Consider the following 24,752-nt stretch of genomic DNA (forward strand, 5'->3'; position numbering starts at 1 on the left):
CTTCCTTTCTCTCATCTTAGTAAGCTTGTAAACATCTTTTCCACTCTCTTTCGTCCCTAACCTATCGTACAAATCCTCATAAGCATTGCCTCTAGCATCCCTTACTGCCTTCTTAGCTTCTTTTGTAGCCAATTTATACTTCTCAATGTTCTCCTCATTTCTACCTTTGTGCAAACATTTATAACACTCCCTTTTAGACCTACTTGCCTTTTGGACCTCCTCATTCCACCACCACGTATCTTTAGACAGCAGCCCACTTCCTCTAGATTCCACAAGTACCTCTCTAGCCACTTTCTTGATATAACTAGACTTCTCATTCCAAATATGCAATCTATCCTTAAACATATTTAGTTTTTCCCCTTTGAGATTCCGACACCTAGTTCTCAGCTGTCTCGCATCTCTATCTTTTCTCTTCCAACGTTTAATGCATATGTCCAACACCACCAGCCTATATCATCTATCAAGAGAAAGAAATTTGAATGTAAGATGGAAGTCTCGAATTGTTTTGAAACTAAACTTTGATGGTTCGAACTTGGAAAATTTAGGTCCAACATTGGTGGCATTACTTGCGATTTGGTTTCCTCCAGGTCTAGAATGAAGGATTCTATGGGAGGAATATTCTTTCCTTAAAACAGAGCATGCGACCACTTATGGAGCATTTTCGGCCTTTTTGTTAAAGTATAAAAGATTAAATAACGCCTTTCTAAAACAACTTAAGCTTTTGGAGTAACTGGTTGTTTCAAATGGTATCAAAGCCAAAGGTCCTGAGTTCAAACCTCCTTGATAGCAAAAATCCACATGCAATGGCCAAACCCAAAAGAGGGCCCACATGTGCCAGGTGTAGGCCAACCCTAAAAAGGGGGCCACACGTGAGGGGTAGTGTTAAAGTATAAAAGATTAAATAACGCCTTTCTCCAACAGCTTAAGCTTTTGGAGTAACTGGTTGTTTCACATTTTCTATTGTGGGGAATATTCTTTCACTATAACAGAGCATGTGACTACTTATGGCATTTTCAGTGTTTTTTTCGATTTAAGGCGGAGATCAAATTCTAAGCAGGTTCACTGGCTAGAGATGGTGTAGGGAGATCCTCGATGCTTGGAAGAATTTTTTTTCCGCTAGCAAATTAATAATTATGACCATAGTTTCTGTTACTGTTATTGTTTATATGTTTATGAGACCATCTTGGCGATCTGTTTGTACTTTTGGTTTTATTTTTCTAAATCCATAATAAGACATGTAACATCCAAAGTAAAACTTAAGCACAACTAGATTCTGGAGTGCATCCATTAAATTTACAAATCCAAAATAGTGTATCTCAATAACTTTGAGTGAATCAAATAGAATTCCGGAATCAAGAAGTAAAAAAGTATCATGAATAAAATTTATACCTAAAGTCAGTTGAAGGATTCGGACCTTGCCACCCCATTTCTTTCCATTGCTCAGAGATCAGGCCCCTAAGAATGGTATTTGGGAAGGCTGCTTGCCACAAGGCTTTAAGCGCCTCCTGCAAATAAGAAAGCAGAAAGAAATACTTCCACTACATGAACCTCCAAAAGTGACTTCCAAAACAAAAGTTGCAACAATTTGTTGCCTATAGCAGAAATAAAATTTTGACACAATAATATGTAGACTGAGAAGATAGCTCGGAGAGGCTTACAAAATCCAAAAAAAGGCCAAAACAACAGAAGGCTCTACTGAGCTAATCGGTTTTTCCTCATCAGAGAACTAGAGAAGGCCCACTAGGTCTAAAAAGAAATGCACACTTCTTGAAGAGTGGAGAGTTTGTCTCAGCGCATTTGTACTATAATTTTTTGTGGCAATCTTATCACATAAAACCTATGGGTGACACCATGCCTTCAGGATAGACATTTCTAAGAAGATTCAAATCAATGCAGTCCAGTTGTCATTGAGAAATTTTGTGGATATGATGTGTGGTGGCTGGTATTTGATGTCAGGATACATGTAAGCAACAGACTGCTAAATCCTGATGTTCTGCTTTTCAGGTGTGCCTATGACTGAGACTCGTTGCATTTCCTTCCATGGTTTTACTATCTCCATTCACTTGCCATACGGAAAAACTAAGCAGCACAGTCACAACTCACAACTATACACTTCTTATGGCAAAATACCATTGTAGAAAAAAAAATCTGAACCTTGTGCACAAAAGTTTACAGTTCCATCAATTATAGAAATATCTTCTTGTCCAAGTGATTAGAGATTAATACTATCTAATAAAGACATAACATTCTTTATTACTGTTACAAGATGTACATGTCCTAAGGGTTGTACTTCTCTCTCTCTCTCTCTCTCTCTCTCTCTCTCTCTCTCTCTCACACACACACACACACACACACACACAGTAAGGGGGAGATTCTACCTAACTCACTTTTCCTCTCACTCTCTTCTCTTATCTCTTCTCTCAACATAGTATCAGAGCCCTGGGGTTGTGGTGCCCTAGGGGCCACCCTTGGAAGGACCCTCCACATCTTCCTCTTCTTCTTCTTCCTCCTCTCCTCCACCATCTTCTTCATGTCCTCCACGCCTCATCCTACCTCCTCCACGTACAGGCAGTTGGTAGGAAAGCTTATATACCTCAATCTCACTTGCCCAGATATTTCATTTGCCGTAGGTGTAGTTAGCCAGTTCATGAGCGTACCACATACCTCCCACTGGGCTGCAGTTATTCAGATTCTTCGCTACTTGAAAAGCGCGCCAGAGAAAGGCCTAATGTTCAAGAGACATGAACATGAGAAGTTGGGAGGATTTTGTGATGCAGATTGGGTATTGTACCTTCGTTTTTTTAATGATAATGTTGTACCTTCGTTGGGGATAATTTAGTGACATGGGAAGCAAGAAGCAAGACATAGTATCTGGTTGTGCTCTCTCCTATCTGAGATTGATTTCTCTTCCTCATCCCAGTTTAACTATATTGCGATAATAAGGCTGCTATCCACATTGCTACCAACCCAGTTTTTCATGACAGAACCAAGCACATCGAGGTGGACTATCATTTCATCCGTCAGAGAATCCAAAAGGGCGAGATATGCACAACTTTCACTCAATCAATAAATTAGCTAGGTGATGTGTTTACCAAGCCATTGAGTAAAGCGAAGCTAAGCAATATTTGTAACAAGCTGGGAATGTATGATATATACTTTCCAGCTTGAGGGGGAGTGTTAGAAGATGTATATGTCCTAAGCGTAGTTTTGTCATTGTACTTATCTTTCACACACACATAGATATGGGAATTGCTAGCGCCCATCACAAAAGGCATTTCGTGGTTGGTTTGTCGCACGTGCCTATTGCGATGGACCCTAGTAAATCCCCATATATATATATATATATATATATATATATATATATATATACATAGAGAGAGAGAGAGAGTAAACAGTTCCTGTGCTCGAGCTTAGATAGCTTATCTGCGCTCGAGTGCAGGAAACAAGGGTGGGCCCACATTTTTTGGTGATCCTAAGCATTCATTTGAAAGGCCCATCATGGATGGGGTGTGTACCAAAAATCAGCTCCATTGGATCAACCTAACCCTTCCATTTGTGGGTGAGAAAATGGACATATACTGTTTGTCCGCAAATCTACCCATTTTTTCACCCCACAAATGGAAGGGTTAGGTTGATCCAATGGAGCTGATTTTTGGTACACACCCCATACATGATGGGGCCTTTCAAATGAATGCTTAGGATCACCCAAATAATGTGGGCCCACCATGTTTCCTGCACTCGAGCGCAGGAACTGTTTCCTCATATATATATATATATATATATATATATATATATATATATATATAGAGAGAGAGAGAGAGAGAGAGAGAGCGAGAGAGAGAGAGAATAGAGTTCCTAAGGTGTCACCTCATATAGGTTATATGAGGTGGCGCTCACAAAACATAAGGGGCCCACATTTTTTGGGTGATCCAAACCACTCATTTGAAAGGCCCTTAGATGGATATGGTGCCTACAAAAAATCAGGTCCATAGGATCATCCTAACCCTTCCATTTATGGAGGTTAAAAATAGGCAAATTTATGGAGGTTTATACCCATTCATTTCAACCTTCACAAATGGAAGGGTTAGGATGATCCTATGAAGCTCATTTTTTGGGCACACCCTATCTATGTGAGGGCCTATCAAATAAATGCTTTGGATCACCCAAACAAAGTAGGCCCCTTATGTTTTCAAGCGCCACCTCATATAAGCTATATGAGGTGACACCTTAGGAACTGTATTCTCATATATATATATATATATATATATATATATATATATATATATATATAGAGAGAGAGAGAGAGAGAGAGAAAACGGTTCCTACACATATGTGTAGAGAGTTCTCTACACACTAGCTTAAAATACAGTGGGGGCCCACATTGTTTGGGTGATCCAAGCCATCCATTTTAAAGGCCCTCACATAGATAGGGTGTCTACAAAAAATCAGATCCATAGGATCATCCTAACCCTACGATCTGTGGAGGTAAAATGGACGTCTTTAAACCTTCACAAATTAGTCCATTTTTTGCCTCCACAGTTCGAATGGTTAGGATGATCCTATGGATCTGATTTTTTGTGGACACCCTATCTATGTGAGGGCCTTAAAAATGAATGGTTTGGATCACCCAAATAATGTGGCCCCCACTGTATTTTAAGCTAGTGTGTAGATAGCTTATCTACACATATGTGTAGGAACCGTTTTTATATATATATATATATGAAAAAACGGTTCCTACACATGTGTAGAGAGTTCTCTACACACTAGCTTAAAATACAGTGGGGGCCCACATTGTTTGGGTGATCCAAGCCATCCATTTTAAAGGCCCTCACATAGATAGGGTGTCCACAAAAAATCAGATCCATAGGATCATCCCAACCCTACGATTTGTGGAGGTAAAATGGATGTCTTTAAACCTTCACAAATTAGTCCATTTTTTGCCTCCACAGTTCGAATGGTTAGGATGATCCTATGGATCTGATTTTTTGTGGACACCCTATCTATGTGAGGGCCTTAAAAATGAATGGTTTGGATCACCCAAATAATGTGGCCCCCACTGTATTTTAAGCTAGTGTGTAGATAACTTATCTACACATATGTGTAGGAACCGTTTTCTCTCTCTCTCTCTCTATATATATATATATATATATATATATATCTATATATATATATATATGTGTGTGTGTGTGTGTGTGTGTGTATAGAGAGAGAGAGAGAGACAGAAAACAGTTCCTGCGCTCGAGCACAGATAGCTTATCTGCACTCGAGTGCAGGAAACAAGGGTGGGTCCACATTTTTTGGGTGATCCTAAACATTCATTTGAAAGGCCCATTGGATCATCCTAACCCTTCCATTTGTGGGTGAAAAAAATGGGCAGATTTGTGGACAAACAATATCTGTCCCTTTTACCACTCTAGTCCCCTCAATCGTAAATACAAGCAGAGAAAAACAACTAGAGTTTTCCCCTAACCAGACGCATGAAAGCTTCTCCTTCGTCGTTTTTAAACCTAGACTTCCTCTTCAAACCCAGATTTTATTTAAACCCAGATTTTTCTATTCCAGGAGAAAAAAACCCAGATTTCCTCTTCAAACCCAGGTTTTTGAAATTAGGGGTTTTTCTCCGGGTTATTTTTCCATGTTTTTGTCAATTTAGGGTTGGAATTTTCAGATTCCCTTTCTTTCATTGTAAATTTCTGCAAGAAACCCTAAAAATCGAGCCCTATTTTGTTATTTCTCAATTTTTTTCAGTTTAGGGTTTGTATTTGGAGAAATTTCTGGAATTTTGTTCTCCTCTTCTCCAATTTCTGCATATTGGTAAAGTTCATAACCACACTCCTACTTGAGATGCTCTTGCTTGCAACAATTTTGTTGTGGATCTTTAGCTCAAATGGAAGAGCACTTGGGAAACATGGCCTAACTTATGTTTTCTCAAGAGTATGGTGGTTTGAATCCACCAAGATTCTTAATCGCTTTCATTGAGCAGATTATCCTAGACTCGGATCCTTAATCACTTTCATTGAGCATATTATCCTAGACTTAGTTAATTGAACTAGTGATATGCTAGTTTGGTGTATTACAATCCCTTCACAGCTTCACCAACCGTGGTTTACCAAGTATTGCTATTGGGATAATAGTGGTGCTGAACATGTTTGAAAATATCCCTGAAACAAAGTTCATATAGTGGATATGGAGACTCCTTGTATCATGGTTTCGCCATTAGAACGTGCAACATGAGAACCAGAGAAACCCAAAAATCCCTAGCTTTCATTTTCGCTTTGCTCCGGAGAGAGAGAGAGAGAGAGAGACACGATTGAGTTAAAATCTCTCTTAAGGATGCGTATGTCATTTTTTCTTTTTTTTGTAAGTGAAATATGGGAGGCTCAACTGTCTTTTTTCAAAAAACTTGTTCAAGTTAAAACGTCAAAGGGGGGCCGCTATAGAAGCAATAGAAAGCAACTTTTTCACTACAACGCAAATAGGCTAACTGCGCTGCAGTGCCGGAACACTTCTCTCTCATATATATATATATATATATATATATATAGAGGAATAAGATTGTACGCTCGACCGTACCTAAAGTTAGGTACGGTAGAGTGCCAAATCACATGGGTCCCACATTTTTGGTGAGCATCTAAACCATTCATTTGCAAGGCCCCATCATAGATAGGGTGCATACCAAAAATCAGCTCCATAGGATCATCCTAACCCATCCATTTGTGGAGGCCAAAATGGACAGACAGTGTTTGTCCACAAATCTGCCCATTTTGGCCTCCAGTTTTGGAGGGGTTAGGATGATTCAATGGTGCTGATTTTTGGTATGCACCCTATCTATGATGGGGCCTTGCAAATGAATGGTTTAGATGCCCACCAAAAATGGGGGACCCATGTGATTTGGCACTCTACCGTACCTAACTTTAGGTACGGTCGAGTGTACAATCCTTTTCCTCATATATATATATATATATATATATATATATATGAGAGAACATTTCCTACACACTTGTGTAGGTAAGTTACCTACACACTCCCTTAAAATACAGGGGGGGGGCACATTGTTTGGGTGATCCAAACAATTCGTTTGAATGGTCCTCACATAGATAGGGTGTCCACAAAAAATCAGATCCATAGGATCATCCTAACCATTCAAACTATGGAGGCAAAAAATGGACTAATTTGTGAAGGTTTATACACGTCCATTTTACCTCCACAAATCGTAGGGTTGGGATGATCCTATGGATCTGATTTTTTGTGGACACCCTATCTATGTGAGGACCATTCAAATGAATTGTTTGGATCACCCAAACAATGTGGGAACCCACTGTATTTTAAGGTAGTGTGTAGGTAACTTACCTACGTAAGTGTGTAGGAAATGTTCTCTCTCTCTCTCTCTCTCTCTCTCTCTCTCTCTCTCTCTCTCTCTCTATATATATATATATATATATATATATATGTAGAGAGTTCTCTACACACTAGCTTAAAATACAGTGGGGGCCACATTGTTTGGGTGATCCAAGCCATCCATTTTAAAGGCCCTCACATAGATAGGGTGTCTACAAAAAATCAGATCCATAGGATCATCCCAACCCTACGATTTGTGGAGGTAAAAGGGATGTCTTTAAACCTTCACAAATTAGTCCATTTTTTGCCTCCACAGTTCGAATGGTTAGGATGATCCTATGGATCTGATTTTTTGTGGACACCCTATCTATGTGAGGGCCTTAAAAATGAATGCTTTGGATCACCCAAATAATGTGGCCCCCACTGCATTTTAAGCTAGTGTGTAGATAACTTATCTACACGTGTGTAGGAACCGTTTTCTCTCTCTCTCTCTCTCTCTCTCTCTCTCTCTCTCTCTCTCTCTCTCTCTCTCTATATATATATATATATATATATATATATATAGGGGGAAATTCTCCCTAACTTACTTTTCTTCTCATTCTCTTCTCTTCTCTCTTCTCTCATCTCTCAACAATTACAACCATGGCATGTTTGGCTATACTGGAAAAAAAAAACTAAGAAGAAAACTTGGTAAAAATCAAAATTTTGAGGTTTGGTAAGGGGTAACCCATTTTTTAGATAAGAATTTTCCAAGTAAAAAATTTTCATTGAAAAACAAGCAATCAATGCTACAGCTATATGTTATTTTCCTGTGAACTTTTTTCACTAAAAAATCAAGGGAAAATTTTTCCATAGAAAAAAAATAAGTGCAGCCAGGGGTGCCCTTAGTGCATTAGAAACCAAAAGATTCAAGATAATTAGAGGTTTCATAAATGCTCCTTGTGAATAAGAAAGCATATGAACTTCCTCACCCTCACCAGCCAAGGAAGCATATGAACTTTCAGATGGGTTACCTGCAATTATATCACTGAAAATGATGAACCTGATCGAAGATAACCGAAAGGGCAAAACCATTTCCCTTGAGAAAGTGGACTTGTAATAACATTTCCCGAAATAATAAAATCCAAGGGTCTGTTTGCATTCGCGTTAAATAGAAGTAGAATGAAAGTAAAATGATGTAATTTTCCAAGTAAAAACAAGGAGGTGAAAATCCTATTTACTTTCTCTTTCCTCTTTGATTTGGGAGGAAACTCAAAAGGCTATTATTTGGAAAATTCCTTGAAGACAACGAAAGTAGATTGAACAATGCATGACAACAAAACATCCCTGAGAAGTGAAAAATGACGTCATTTTACTTTCCTTTCCCAGAGAAACACTTTCGGTGGAACCCAAATGGATCCCAAATGAAATCCTAGCTACATGATTTGCATCCTAGCGCTTCTTTGTAGTGACATTGAAAACCTCAAGAACATTTAGTAACTCTTTGGGCATAAAAGAAAATGTTAATTGACCAGCATGGAGGAGAGTAAATATACTTGATGGTCTGGACGTGTCTCATCAAAAGGTACTTGTAATCTTTCTTGGAGCCTTTGCAATCTTTTTTCCTGCAAGGAGAATACCATCAATGAGTTCTATGAGACAGATAAAAGCATTAAAAAGAATTTATGAATTTCTTTATCTACCGTATGTGTGTGTGTGTATATCGAGAGAGAGAGAGAGAGAGAGAGAGAGAGAGAGAGAGAGATCTTTGTAATGATTGACTCCCATATATGCTAATCATTAGAATTTTTTTCCCTCTTCCTACTGATCAGAAGCATCCAACAGCATTGCGCCTACAGGAGGGGGCGACTCCATATTATACCAGCATCTCTTTCGGTTATTCAATCATCCAAAGCTGTATAGTCCCATTCTGCCCGGATCTAATACCAAGTCATATCACACCAACTCTTTTGGGAAAACCGGTCTTCCGGTATCTAGGCATGGTTTATGCCATGATCAGTTCAGGTGTTTTTGGATCTCTTGTTTGAGCTCATCATATGTTTATTGCAGGCTCAGACGTTATGTGTGTTTACTTGTATAGATATACACAATGGCAATTGGTTTGACACTAATAAATTTAGGCATTTTCACCATGACTGCTTTTATTTTTTTACAAATAGGACAAACTGGCACGATTGCCATGCCTAATTCTAGGGTGTCTATACCATGCCCCATGCACATGCATGCTTACATTTGGTGAGTGCGCGTGAAGTCCAGTATTTTTCAGAATGTATAGTCGGCCCCACTTCAAATGATGATCTAAACCGTTAATTTGTTGTGCGACAACTTAAATAGGTTGTACCCCGTAGATCATCTCCATAGGATGTTCCTAACCCTCCGATCTGTAGAGGGAAAGCACATTATAGAAACCTTTATAGATAGGAGGGTTAGGATCATCCTATGGAGATGATCTACAAAGTACAACCTATTTACATCATGGCCCAACAAATGAACGGTTTAGATAATCCCTTGAAGTGGGCCCCACTGTACTTTTTGAATAATATTAGACTTATGCGCCCTCACCATATAAATTCTCTATACTGCAACGACAAATCCGTAGCGATATGCCGAAGCACTTCTGTTTTGACCGGTGGCATTTCTTTCTCGAAGACTCTTCACCAACACCAGGAATCGCGGCAAGACCTGAGATCTCGGAATGCGGTTAGCTATTCAATCTTTCTCGAATCCCTAGCAGCTTTCTCAATTCAGGTCCTGGAAACGATAGGCGTCAGCGGCAAGGACTAAGCGGTGGCGAAGTAAGGGACCTATAATTATAGTTGGAGAAACCAGTAGAGAACCTCCAGTGTAGCCAATTATAAATAGAAACAGAAAAACAACAAAAAATTGAAAGCAACCACAAAAATGAGTGTATTTATTGAAAGTCAGAAAAACATGAATGCATGATGAAAGTCTACCTGAAGAGGGCTCAAAGAATAATCAAGAGTCTTTTCACCATGGCGTTTATTTCCAGAGCGGTAAAGGAGTCCTCCAATCCATGATCGTGATCCAACCATAGCATTAGCTGTGTCCACAAAATCAGGTGACAATATCATGTGAAATGGAATGTTCCAGGTGTGATCTTGTTTGAATCTAATTTTGAGATGAACAATACTAGAAACACAATTCAAAACAAATCTATGACAAAGAAACAACAATGAGGGAGGTTTTTGATATGACAATATCTAAAGACAGGAAATCCAACAGTTAAGCATAGTTAAACATGGGGCACAAACAGCAGATATCACATGACAAAGACCGGCAATAAGAATTCGTCAGTTCGCAGGTAGCTAGCTCAAAGAGAACTGACAATCTAACATGAATAGCATGGAACCTTTCAGCCAACGTACGTTCCTTAGTTAAAATGCAGGTGGACTTTTCATGTAATTTATAATACTTCAGATTAATAACTAGTCAAATAGAACGAATGCTTCAAGGAGAAGAAGGCAAGATGATTAGGATCACTGGTAGCATAGCACCTTCCCACCAACCTAAATTTCTTAAGTACACCAAATCTATCTGAGTTGTTTCCTAACAGAAACTTCCATGATAATCATATGAAATCATCCACCATGAAAATATAGGTGAATCAAGATTAGCATTAATTATTAGAATACCATTAAAAGAGAAGCACAAAATAGAGAATGCTTTAAAACAGAAAAGCGGTCCGTATACATAGTGTGAATCTAAAAAAAAAAAGAATAAAGAGAGGGAGAGACAAACAATGATTTGGAGAGTTTGCAAGTTAGACATGGACAGGTAAGTTGGAGTTAGACTGACACCAGGGTTGTTAGACACGGCAATCCCTGAAAGCCCACCGCAACGACAATTTCATGAGTCCTAACTCCTATCTAGGACTGTAGGTGGGTCTCTTTTTTGAATTGTACCCTTGCTCCCTGTGTTATTATATTTTTCAACTTAACTAATTAAGCTTAAATATTAATGAGCACACACACACACACACACACACATATGGAAAAAGTGTTTCTGGTCTATTGACAAGATAAGTTATCTGGTCCATCGACCAAAACACATTGTGCCCTCCACTTTTGGATGGGTTAGGATGATCCTATGGAGCTGATTTTTGGTACACACCCTATCTATGTAAGGGCCTTTAAAATGAATGCTTTGGATCATCCTAACAAGTTCATATAACTTATCTACACTAGGGTGTAGGAACTCTTCTCTCTCTCTCTCTCTCTCTCTCTCTCTCTATATATATATATATATATATATATATATATATATAGAGAGAGAGAGAGAGAAGTGTTCCTGCGCAGCTGCTCAGATAGCTTATCTGAGCAGCTGCTTCAAAATCTCATGTGGCCCACATTTTTTAAGTGATCCAAAGCATTCATTTGAAAGGCCCTTCCATGGATAGGGTGTGTAACAAGAATCAGCCCTATAGGATCATCCTAACCCAATCAAAGGTGGGGGGGAAAATGGACAGACACTGTTTCTGACCATTTTTTCCCTCCACAAATGGCAGGGTTAGGATGATCCTAAAGGGCTCATTTTTGGTACACACCCTATCCATGGAAGGGCCTTCCAAATGAATGCTTTGGATCACCTCAAAAATGTGGGGCCACATGAGTTTTTGAAGCAGCTGCTTAGATAAGCTATCTGAGCAGCTGCGCAGGAACACTTCTCTCTCTCTCTCTCTCTCTCTCTATATATATATATATATATATATATATAGAGAGAGAGAGAGAGAAGAGTTCCTACACCCTAGTGTAGATAAGTTATATGAACTTGTTAGGATGATCCAAAGCATTCATTTTAAAGGCCCTTACATAGATAGGGTGTGTACAAAAAATCAGCTCCATAGGATCATCCTAACCCATCCAAAAGTGGAGGGCAAAATGGACAGACACCGTTTGCCACAAATCTGCCCATTTTTGCCCTCCACTTTTGGAGGGGTTAGGATGATCCAATGGAGCTGATTTCTGGTACACACCCTATCTATGATGGGGCCTTGCAAATGAATGGTTTGGATCACCACAAAAAATGTGGGACCCATGTGTTTGGGCCCTCAAGCTCATATAAGGTATATGAGCTTCAAGCTCACAATCATTTTCCTCTCTCTCTCTCTCTCTCTCTCTCTCTCTCTCTCTCTCTCTCTCTCTCTCTATATATATATATATATATATATATATATATATATATGAGGAAACTGTTGGTGAGCTTAACCAAACTGTTGGTGAGCTTAACCAAACTGTTGGTGAGCTTAAGCGCCCAATCACATGGGGGGCCATTTTGTTAGGATGATCCAATGCATTCATTTGAAAGTCCTTTACATAGATGGGGGTGTACCAAAAATCAGCTCCATAGGATCATCCTAACCCCTCCATTTGTGAAGGACAAAAATGGACAGACACAAATCTGCCCATTTTTTTTCCTCCACAAATGGAGGGGTTAGGATGATCCTATGGAGCTGATTTTTGGTACACCCCCTATCTATCATAAGGCCTTGCAAATGAATGGTTTGGATCACCACAGAACATGTGGGACCCATGTGATTGGGGAGCTTAAGCGCACCATAAGTTCGGTGCGCTTAAGCTCACCAACAGTTTCCTCTCTCTCTCTCTCTCTCTCTCTCTCTCTCTCTCTCTATATATATATATATATATATATATATATAGGGACCATCGCAGAAAGGCATCTTGCGGTTGGTTGTTGCATGAGAGAGCAGACACACAGGCTCACTTTTCAGCAAATTTTGTTGTATTCATTTAATTCATCTGAGAGGTATCAGGTCTCTCAGATCTCATGCAAAAGCCAACCGCGAAATGCCTTTCTACGATGGTCCCTAGCAAATCCCTATCACACATATGCTATTATTATATAAACATAAGTTCATATAAATAGTAAATGCATAAAAACATATCTAGATAAGTAGAAATATATATATATATATATATATATATATATGTGAGGAAAATGATTGTGCGCTCAAGGGCCCAAACACATGTTTTTGTGGTGATTCATTTGCAAGGCCCCATCATAGATAGGGTGTGTACCAAAAATCAGGTCCATTGGATTATCCTAACCCCTCCAAAAGTGGAGGGCAAATGTGCAGATTTGTGGACAAATAGTGTCTGTCCAATTTTCCCTCCACTTTTGGATGGGTTAGGATGATTCTATGGAGCTGATTTTTTGTACACACCCTATCTATGTAAGGGCCTTTCAAATGAATGCTTTGGATCGTCCTAAAAATGTGGGCCCACATGAGTTTTGTGCCCTCGAACGCATATAAGCTCTATACACGCTCGAGCGCACAATCATTTTCCTCACAGCTGCACATATAAGCTATTTGTGCATGGCTACACAAACCAAAGTGGGGGCCACATTTTTTGGGGGATCCAAAGCATTCATTTGGGAGGCCCTTCCATGGATAGGGTGTGTACTAAAAATCAGCCCTTTAGGATCATCCTAACCCTGCCATTTGTGGAGGGGGAAAATGGGCAGAAACAATGGCTGTCCATTTTCCCCTCCAACTTTGATTGGGTTAGGATGATCCTATAGGGCTGATTTTTGGTACACACCCTATCCATGGAAGGGCCTTCCAAATGAATGCTTTGGATCCCCCCAAAAATGTGGCCCCCACTATGGTTTGTGAGCCATGTACAGATAGCTTATATGTGCAGCTGCACATACTTCATCTCCTCTCTCTCTCTCTCTCTCTCTCTCTCTCTCTCTCTCTCTCTCTCTCTCTCTCTCTCTCTCTCTCTCTCTCTCTGTCTCTCTCTCTCTCTCTCTCTCTCTCTCTCTCTCTCTCTCTCTCTATATATATATATATATATATATATATATATATATGGCTTACTTTCCTACGCTCGAGCTTCTTTTTTTTTTGATGACGTAGGATGTCCCCACCCCCTCCGGGAGTAGGACTAGTCCCTACGGAAACAAGCAACGACCCACTCACCACGTGTATCAGGTAAAAAAAATTCAAGTAACAGGGTGATCCAAAGCATTCTTTTGGAAGGCCCTATATGAAGTGGGCCCCACAGAGCATCCATAACGTGGGAGATATGCTGGCCATCAAATAGATGGTTTGGATCATCCAATAGTGGGGCTGGATAATGGTTTTAGCCATCAAATGGACGGTTTGGATCATCCTATGGTGTGGGCTAACAGCCGCAAATGTTGACTTTTGATCCACATAACATTTGGGATGTGCTAGCGTCCAATGCTAAAGGCATTTCGCGGATGGTTTGTTGCAACTGGCAGCAGCCACCTCGTGAATGAAGAGAAAATCTGCAACAGAACATCTGCGACATGTCTTCTAAGATGGATGCTAGCAAATCCCTAAACATTTTAATCTTCCACGTGTTAAGCTAATGGTTTTTTCAACAAAGTAAAAAAAAATTCTGAATTTCCGTATCTTATTATATATATATATATATATATATATATATAACGGAGGAGACGTAAATATCTCTGACTACCGAGGACACGTAGCATAAAGGATTCCAGAGTCCCGATTTTACCCTTTCATGTATGTACTTAATACACACAGCAGCAAAGGGGTGAATCGTAAAATTCAAGGGAGAGAGAAACTGAGAGACATATGGATAGGGATGTGGTGGTAAAAATATAACGGTGACGTGTAAATCCGATAGAAATTCTCTGATTTTCTCTTCTGCTATATATATATGAGAAAAGTGTTCCTAAGCTATAGCTTAGATAAGCTTATCTAAGCTATAGCTCTAAAACACATGTGGCCCCACATTTTTTGGGGATCCAAAGCATTCATTTGGAAGGCCCTTCCATGGATAGGGTGTGTACCAAAAATCAGCCCTATCGGATCATCCTAACCCTACCATCTGTTGAGGGAAAAAATGGGCAGAAACATGGACACACAGTGTCTGTCCATTTTCCACTCCACTTTTGATTGGGTTAGGATGATCTTATAGGGCTGATGTTTGGTACACACCCTATCCATGGAAGGGCCTTCCAAATGAATGCTTTGGATCCCCCAAAAAATGTGGGGCCACATGTGTTTTTGAGCTATAGCTTAGATAAGCTTAGATAAGTTATAGCTTAGGAACACTTTCCTCTCTCTCTCTCTCTCTCTCTCTCTCTCTCTCTCTCTCTCTCTCTCTCTCTCTCTCTCTCTCTATATATATATATATATATATATATATATATATATATATGGGGAAACGTTTTCTACGCGATACCTCAGATAAGTTATCTAAGCAAGAGTTCAAAAAATCATGTGGGCCCACATTGTTTGGATGATCCAAAGCATTCATTTGATAGGCCCTTACATAGATAGGGTGTGCCCAACAAATCAGCACCATAGGATCATCCTAACCCTTCGATTTTTGGAGGTTAAAAATGGACAAATTTGTGGAGGTTTATACCCATCCACTTTAACCTCCACAAATCGAAGGCTTAGGATAATCCTGTGGAGCAGATTTTTTGTGCACACTCTATCTATCTTTGGACTATCCAAATGAATGCTTTGGATCATCCAAACAATGTGAGCCCACATGATTTTTTGAGCTCTTGCTCAGATAACTTATCTGAGGTATCGCACAAAAAACGTTTCCCCTATATATATATATATATATATATATATATATATATATATATATATATATATATATATATATATATATATGAGAAATAGGTTTCTGCGCTCGAGCACAAAAACTGAAGAAAAATAAATAACTTTTGTGCTCATAGCCTTGTGGACAAATGTTCAACATGCTCAGCGTCCCCAAATCAAAATTTCTCCGCTCATTCCCGCTGGAACAATTTTGTCTTTTCAAGCTCGTAGTACCTTGCAGATACATACATTAGTAATCTATTTGACCTAACCTGTGTGTGTTTAAGACTAGTAGAAAGAGGGCATTGACTTGACGCGGAGACTTGTGGAGTCAAGTGGATAAAAGAATCTATACTTTCAGTAAGCGCAATACTCGAGGGTTCTTTCCGCATCACCAAAACGGATTAGGTGCTTGACACCCATGCTAGCCATGGATTCGATCCATAAGTCATCGGTTCAAATCCGATAAAGGGCTTTTTCATGCTATGTCACAAATATCTCTGATATTTTCAAAATATAGCATTTTTATCGCGAGATTTTGATAAAACAACAAAATCCCAAACTAATCCCGAGATTTAAAAAATATAGCGATATTTTCGTTTTATTCATAAAATATCCCGATAATATCACGATATTATTCCGATATTTTTATTTTATATTTTTTTCTTAAATTTAATATTTTTATATGTTTTAAATAATTTTATTTTTACCGTTTATTTCCCGATATAAACCCGAAAATAATAATAAAAATTAATATATCCCGAGATTTACCCCTGCCGAGAAATTCCCGAGAACGACATTTGTGACATTGTTTTCATGGAGCTCCACTCTTAGTCTTCATTTTTCAGCAGGATAGACCTCGATAAAAAACTGAAGAGTAACATAAAAAATGTATTAAAGGGGAATCATTTGTTCTTATCATTCTTTCAATAGAAAGAAATAAGAAAAGGTGTCCGACACGGCAATTTTCCTTCTTATGGACTGGAAGCTGCATTACCTTGAACAAAAGTAAACTTCAGGTATGATTGTGGAAGAATGAAATAAACAAAACAAGTGAATCACATTAAAAACTTTACATTGGACATGAAAGACTCTAACAGAAGGCAGTGGAACTCCTAGGAGCAGAGAGCTCAAATGAACTAAAATCTTGACGTGCTTGAATAACAATGAATCCATGGCCAAACTCCTTCACAAAAAGGAACTGAGAGCATTGAAATACCTAAAATTACGAAATCTACGTGCATTTAGGAATGATAGGAATAATACCTAGGTAAATTTCATGGCTTAATTAACCAAATAACATGAGAAAATTGCCAAACTCAAAGAGATAAATTGGTACATACATGAAAGAAAAGTGAAATAGAGAATGAAGCAGAGGAATTAACTTGTACTCACTAAAACATTGAGCCCACTGTGATATCACATGAGTGAAATTATGTGCCCATTCTAGTTCTTCGTATTTTGTCTTTTCCCTCCAACAAATGTCGTCCTCATCAACCTGTATTCAGAAGCATCACTGAGATTTATGCGCTTCAATAGCCAAAAATATGCCAATCAATTTATAAATTGGATAAGTTGACCAAGTTTTTTTCCAGGCCCAACGCATCAAGTCCAAACTCTGAATTTATAAAAACTTGGTCCGGTCGATGACTAATTGGGCCCATTATTGTTAAAGTTCCAAAGTTCACCATTGTATAAGCCCATGTAATCTCAGAAATCAAAAGATGGTTACATAGCTGATCCCATATTTTTTTAACATGAGAGTGCCAAAATGAGAAAATTCAGAGAGATGGGAATATATTGCGGTCCAAGACAATTTGTGGATCTCGCGCAAGAACCAAGTCAGAAAGCCCAACTCAAGGTGGAAACCAATTTTCGAAAATGATAAATTGGCACTGTGCGCCATTTTTTTTTAAAAAAAAAAAGAAAGAAAAATGGCACTGTGAGAGTCATCCACTATGCCAGAGTAAAACCTTGCCAAGTTTCCATATATGGCAAGAGGAATTGATAATGCAGAGTAAAAAGTTAAAAAGGCATCACAAGAGAGAGAAAGAGGGGCCTAGTATTTTTCCGAAACTTTGAATTGACAATTCCAACAGTCAGACTTTCCAATTAAAGAGGGGAAGGTAATAAGTGCCAGCATGCCCAATTTCAAATGCATAAGCTTCTTGAGCACATAGCCCTCATCAGTTGTTAGAGATTTCATCATATTCTTTTGGAAAAATATATACGTTGTCTACGATTGAAAAGAGGGGCAAAGGAAGTTGGAGTAAAATTTTCCAAGATCATACATACTTGGAATGAAGGCGGTACAATAGCAATACACACTACGGACAGAAAGTAAAAGTGTATTCTGCGAGCCAATGGAAATCAGACAGGGTTTATTTAATTTTGGATATTAGGGAAAAGGAAATCGATTTTACAATGGGGGGAGGGGAAATGAATGGAGGGGCAGAAGGGAAAGATTGGGGTGGGAGTTTCATTAGGTTTTACTGACCCGTTGAAGAGAAGAGCAGGAAGGGATGCAATGGCGACGTCTTAATCTCATCTCTCAAACGACGATATTCCATTGCTTGGATCCTTTACATAGTCCGCCTTTGAATTTCAATTTCAAACGGAAAAGAAAGAGAGAAAAGGGAAAGCAAATAAATGATTGCAGCAGCAAATGCCGTGGTCTACAGGGAACACGAGAACAAAAGAGGAGTGAGAGACGAATGACAAGTGGGTTATCAACGCAATCAAAGGGCAGTCCGGTCTGGTGAATACCCTAACCTAATCAAACAAAAAACCTTTTTTGCCATCATGGAAGGAGAAAAGAAAGAGAAAAAGGGTTGAAGAGAAAAAGTAACGATTCCTGTTCGACCAGACTGATATTATGAATAAAAAAATAAATAGATGGGATAGGGCTGACCTGTGATTGTGATCGAAAAAGGAAGCGTGGTGTTAAGAAAGATTGGGGGCAGAGGATGAGAGCATTTGAGGCTGATCCGCCTGTCTTGGGTATGAGGTTGCTGATGCTGCTGCAGGCGGCAACAATGGGTCGGGGGCACCACCCGCACCGTTATCGGACCAGATCAGAGAGAGAGAGAGAGAGAGAGAGAGAGAGAGAGGAGGAACCGAAGCCTGCTCTCTCTCCCCTCCCTCTACACCAGAGACCTGATGAAAAAGCCAACTGAAAAACCGCCGACCCCGTAGTGGGTGGGAAATCATTGGAGGACAAAAAGCTTTACCTTTTTTTTTTTTTTTTTTTTTTTTGTTTATAACTCGAGACATGGTGCCAAGAGGGGGCGGCGTGTGTAACCCGGAAGGGTGTGGCTCTTTGGCGTAAAGTCATGGGTTTGCTCCCCAGTGCCCAGCGTGCAATCCCCACTTGTTTACTCGATGTGCGTGGTCTTCCGGGTGCACGCATCCCTAGGGAATAGTCCCGTCCTACAAAGTGGGGTGGGGATACGTTATGGCACCAAAAAAAAAGAGAGGAGAGGGCGTGTACCAGAAAAGAAAAGAAAAAGAGTATCTCTCTCCAATGTAGAAAAATATGAATCATTATTTAATGCATATTTATCTTGAAATAGAAAAGTAGGAATACCATGTTCAAAGATTCACAGATTCTAAGAGACAAGGAGATATGCTATCCCGGTTCATTGCAGACCGTATGGATAAGCAGATTTTAGAATTTAGGTTTTAGTTTGAAAACAGTGTAAAAGAGGGTTCATGATCAAGCTGTGGTATGATGTCCTGACAGCATTTCTTAGATTTTAAGTAAGAAATCCAGGTTTTAGAAATCTCTCCCCCATCATAAGATTTCTAAAACTTGAAAACATGAGACAATCTCCTACTCTCTTGTTGTAGGAAAGAAGACCGAGAAATCATAAAACGACGACTGGTCTATTTCTTCTCTCGTCTCCCATCTAAGGGGCCGTTTGGATATGCGGATTTTAAAATACAGGTTTTAGTTTGAAAACAATGTAAAAGAGAATGATTCACATCAAGAGAGTTTAAATTAGCATTTTAAAATAGAGACAAGTGGGTTAATCTTTGAAATTGAAGACCCGTGCGATTCAACGGTAACCAAAAGAATCTAAGAGTGGTAGACTTTTACTATCTTAAAATATTTTATCAAGCTAAGAAGCAGATTCAGTCTCTCTTAGTATTCACGTCATATGTTTTGTCAAATCATTATCCGTCGCTTGTCAAAGTCTTTCTTTGTCGAGTCAGAGTCAAGTTTTGAAGTTCTGTTTAGTCAATATCCTCCCAAAGCTGGGGTGGTAAAAGGGAGGGAAGGAAGAGAATATGTGCTTCTTATGAGCGGTGGAAAACAGAGCAAAGTTTGGAATGTGGCAAGCTCTTAAAGCCATTTGAAGTATCGGAGGCTGGCAGAGATGAATAGAATTTCTGAGTAGAACCAGTTTCTTGTACTTGAAAAAAGCTTGGTAAACTCATGTGTTCTTGAGAAAAACTTTGTAATCCCAAGAGATCATTAATGAAAGCTTTCTGTTTATCCTTTTGATCCCTTTATTGTTGCTCTCCAATGAATTTTGTCATTGAAGTAATTATACTAGGGGCATCTTTTATGACTTGTGTCATAAAAGATGTCAATCGAACAATAATATTTGAGATGACTATTCTCATCAAATAGAGAATAGAGGAACTTGAATACACTCTTCTGGTTCAAGCTCTTCAATCAAATTGTTTTCTTTCTGAGTCAAGTTTTCAGAAAATCTTTACTCCCAGCGGAGTCTAGAATTCACTCCTGCAATTTTCAAATTCCAGCAGATTTCTTTTCAATTATTTTTAAGGGTTAATACCCGAAAATTTCTTCATCCTTGCTTGAGTTTTGTCTTCAGCAAAGATCATGCATTTTCAATCATTCTCAGGCAATAATGATTTATTCATCTGGTGAAATCGATCAAAGTTGGTCATTTCTTCAATCATTTCAATGAATTTTATTTTCGCCATTGGCTCCATGATTTGGAGTTTGGCATTTTCTTTTATCATTTTGGAGATTTCTGCCAATGGCTCCGTGTTTTGGAGTTTGGTATTTTCTTTTATCATGTTGTATATATTTCGCCAATGGCTCCGTGATTTGGAGTTTGGTCCTTTTCTCTCACCATTTGAGAAGGTTTAAAAAAAAATTGCCAATGGCTCCATGATTTGGAGATTGGTCTTTTCTTTCACCATTTGAAAGATTTTAAAAAAATATTTCCGCCAATGGCTCCATGATTTGGAGATTGGTTTCTTTTCTTTCACCATTTGAAAGATTTTAAAAATATTTTCTCCAATGGCTTCGTGTTTTGGAGATTGGTCTTTTTTCTTTCACCATTTGAAAGATTTAAAAATTGTTTCCGCCAATGGCTCCCTGATTTGGAGTTTGGTCTTTCTTTCGTCATTTGAGAAAGTTTCAAAAGAAATCGCCAATGGCTCTGTGTTTTGGAGTTTGGTATTTTTCTCTCATCGTTTGAAAATGATTTCTTCTTAAAGGAATTTCCAGTGAAGTAGCTCCGTATGTTTGGAGTCTGGGCTTTTCTTTAAATCACGAAGAGTTTTTTAGAAGTAAGAAACTACCAGTGAAATTGAGCTTTGTGTGTTTGGAGTCTGGTCTTTTCTTCTTCGCCCGTGACAATTAACATTGAAATGTCAAATAGTGACCTGTTTAATTGTCGCTTCGCAATGTACCGCTACCTAATGAGTTAGGAGTCAGGTATATCTGCGTGGATTTATATGGAACCCTTTTCGCAGGACTGTATCAATCTTGGATGACCCGCTACCTTAAAAGAGAGGAGTCAGGATTATCTGGATGGCTAAACAGATGAATTTTCAGCAATGGTCTGTATAGCTATCGCCCCTTTTTGTTTTGAGGTAGTTTTGACAACTGACCAAGCAATATTTGGTCTGATCGTTAAAACTTGCTCATCCCTTTAAATGATATCATTTTTGGCAATTGACCAAGTGATATTTGGTCTGATTGTCATCAAAACCCTTATTCATTGATACAAGTGTGTGTTTGTAGTGCAATTCTATTATTTGAGTGATTCGTTTTGTGTTTACCAGAATTTTGGTTTACCAATAAATAAAAAAAAGAGTATACTTTGTGCATGTTGGTTTTCGTAAAAGTCATTGTTGACCGATATGGTTTATCGAGTTCAGGATTAGAGAGAGGCTATCTTATTTTTTTTTAGAAGTCGAGAGTCGGTGAGAGGCCACCTCTCAATGTTTGCAGATTTAGAGCCTTCTTGTAAGATCATTTTGCCGTTTTACCTCTGTGAATACCATTTCAAAACAAAGACCCAAAAATTTGCTTTACTTTGTTTTCGGGTCGGCCAAAATGTGTTCTCTGTTCAGCTTTGACATTCGCGCATTACACACGCTCTGTCAAAGAGGGGCATCTGTAGACACCCCATTTTGACCGGACCCAAGTTCGTGTTGATTGTGCAAAACCTCGTCCAATGAGTGTGTGGATGCCCCAAAATCTTAAAAAAAAGAAAGTATTCATCAATATACCTCATGGGGCTGTATGGGAGAAGAAAATGGGAGTCGTTGTTATTCACCCTGTTTTTTACTTGGACCACCCTCTTGTGCATAAAGAGCTAACAAAATACACCTATAAAGAGTTGTCCAAGGGAGAAATAGAGGGCTGGTATGTTTGTTAAGGGATTCACTTTACCCAAGCCACCCTATCTTTTTGTAGAATAATAAAAAAGAGTAGTCATGAAATGCATTAAAGAAGGGCTGTCAAGAGAAGCAAAAGAGGGGGCTGAATATATCATTTCCCTTTTATTTACACACCTACTTACCTAGATTACCCTTTTGCAATGAAATGGCTTGAAAAGGTATGTCTGAAGTGACGACCACAGACCGGAGCACAGAGAGAAGAGTCCTCAGGGCCGCAGCCCTCGACGGTCACGGCCGCCCTCTGTGAAGAACCAATCTCTCTCTCTCTCTCTCTCTCTATATATATATATATATATATATATATATGTAGAGAGTTCTCTACACACTAGCTTAAAATACAGTGGGGGCCCACATTGTTTGGGTGATCCAAGCCATCCATTTTAAAGGCCCTCACATAGATAGGGTGTCTACAAAAAATCAGATCCATAGGATCATCCTAACCCTACGATCTGTGGAGGTAAAATGGACGTCTTTAAACCTTCACAAATTAGTCCATTTTTTGCCTCCACAGTTCGAATGGTTAGGATGATCCTATGGATCTGATTTTTTGTGGACACCCTATCTATGTGAGGGCCTTAAAAATGAATGGTTTGGATCACCCAAATAATGTGGCCCCCACTGTATTTTAAGCTAGTGTGTAGATAGCTTATCTACACATATGTGTAGGAACCGTTTTTATATATATATATATATGAAAAAACGGTTCCTACACATGTGTAGAGAGTTCTCTACACACTAGCTTAAAATACAGTGGGGGCCCACATTGTTTGGGTGATCCAAGCCATCCATTTTAAAGGCCCTCACATAGATAGGGTGTCCACAAAAAATCAGATCCATAGGATCATCCCAACCCTACGATTTGTGGAGGTAAAATGGATGTCTTTAAACCTTCACAAATTAGTCCATTTTTTGCCTCCACAGTTCGAATGGTTAGGATGATCCTATGGATCTGATTTTTTGTGGACACCCTATCTATGTGAGGGCCTTAAAAATGAATGGTTTGGATCACCCAAATAATGTGGCCCCCACTGTATTTTAAGCTAGTGTGTAGATAACTTATCTACACATATGTGTAGGAACCGTTTTCTCTCTCTCTCTCTCTATATATATATATATATATATATATATATCTATATATATATATATATGTGTGTGTGTGTGTGTGTGTGTATAGAGAGAGAGAGAGAGACAGAAAACAGTTCCTGCGCTCGAGCACAGATAGCTTATCTGCACTCGAGTGCAGGAAACAAGGGTGGGTCCACATTTTTTGGGTGATCCTAAACATTCATTTGAAAGGCCCATTGGATCATCCTAACCCTTCCATTTGTGGGTGAAAAAAATGGGCAGATTTGTGGACAAACAATATCTGTCCCTTTTACCACTCTAGTCCCCTCAATCGTAAATACAAGCAGAGAAAAACAACTAGAGTTTTCCCCTAACCAGACGCATGAAAGCTTCTCCTTCGTCGTTTTTAAACCTAGACTTCCTCTTCAAACCCAGATTTTATTTAAACCCAGATTTTTCTATTCCAGGAGAAAAAAACCCAGATTTCCTCTTCAAACCCAGGTTTTTGAAATTAGGGGTTTTTCTCCGGGTTATTTTTCCATGTTTTTGTCAATTTAGGGTTGGAATTTTCAGATTCCCTTTCTTTCATTGTAAATTTCTGCAAGAAACCCTAAAAATCGAGCCCTATTTTGTTATTTCTCAATTTTTTTCAGTTTAGGGTTTGTATTTGGAGAAATTTCTGGAATTTTGTTCTCCTCTTCTCCAATTTCTGCATATTGGTAAAGTTCATAACCACACTCCTACTTGAGATGCTCTTGCTTGCAACAATTTTGTTGTGGATCTTTAGCTCAAATGGAAGAGCACTTGGGAAACATGGCCTAACTTATGTTTTCTCAAGAGTATGGTGGTTTGAATCCACCAAGATTCTTAATCGCTTTCATTGAGCAGATTATCCTAGACTCGGATCCTTAATCACTTTCATTGAGCATATTATCCTAGACTTAGTTAATTGAACTAGTGATATGCTAGTTTGGTGTATTACAATCCCTTCACAGCTTCACCAACCGTGGTTTACCAAGTATTGCTATTGGGATAATAGTGGTGCTGAACATGTTTGAAAATATCCCTGAAACAAAGTTCATAT

The 24,752-nt window shown here is 38.9% G+C and overlaps 1 protein-coding gene across 7 annotated transcripts in view; it reads right to left on the bottom strand.

Moving 5' to 3' along the window:
- LOC143893041 (ELMO/CED-12 family protein) overlaps positions 1 to 19,173 on the bottom strand; it is a 44,151-nt gene extending 24,978 nt beyond the window's left edge. The window contains exons 1-5 of one of the 7 annotated variants that reach the window (XM_077397985.1): positions 18,846 to 19,164; positions 17,330 to 17,432; positions 10,293 to 10,399; positions 8,874 to 8,942; positions 1,390 to 1,505 (exon numbers count right to left, since the gene is read on the bottom strand). In XM_077397985.1, coding sequence (XP_077254100.1) covers positions 1,390 to 1,505; positions 8,874 to 8,942; positions 10,293 to 10,391 — 284 coding nt within the window. In that variant the 5' untranslated portion in view covers positions 10,392 to 10,399; positions 17,330 to 17,432; positions 18,846 to 19,164. Of the gene's footprint in view, positions 1 to 1,389; positions 1,506 to 8,873; positions 8,943 to 10,292; positions 10,400 to 17,319; positions 17,433 to 18,845 lie in introns of those variants that run through there. The other 6 variants (XM_077397983.1, XM_077397987.1, XM_077397986.1 and 3 more) reach the window with 6 other exon arrangements.
- Between the last annotated feature and the right edge of the window lie 5,579 nt (positions 19,174 to 24,752).

Source organism: Tasmannia lanceolata, unplaced genomic scaffold (genome assembly GCF_043159265.1).
Source record: "Tasmannia lanceolata isolate RefF3 unplaced genomic scaffold, GAP_Taslan_0.1 ptg000015l, whole genome shotgun sequence".
Taxonomy (NCBI): Eukaryota; Viridiplantae; Streptophyta; class Magnoliopsida; order Canellales; family Winteraceae; genus Tasmannia; species Tasmannia lanceolata.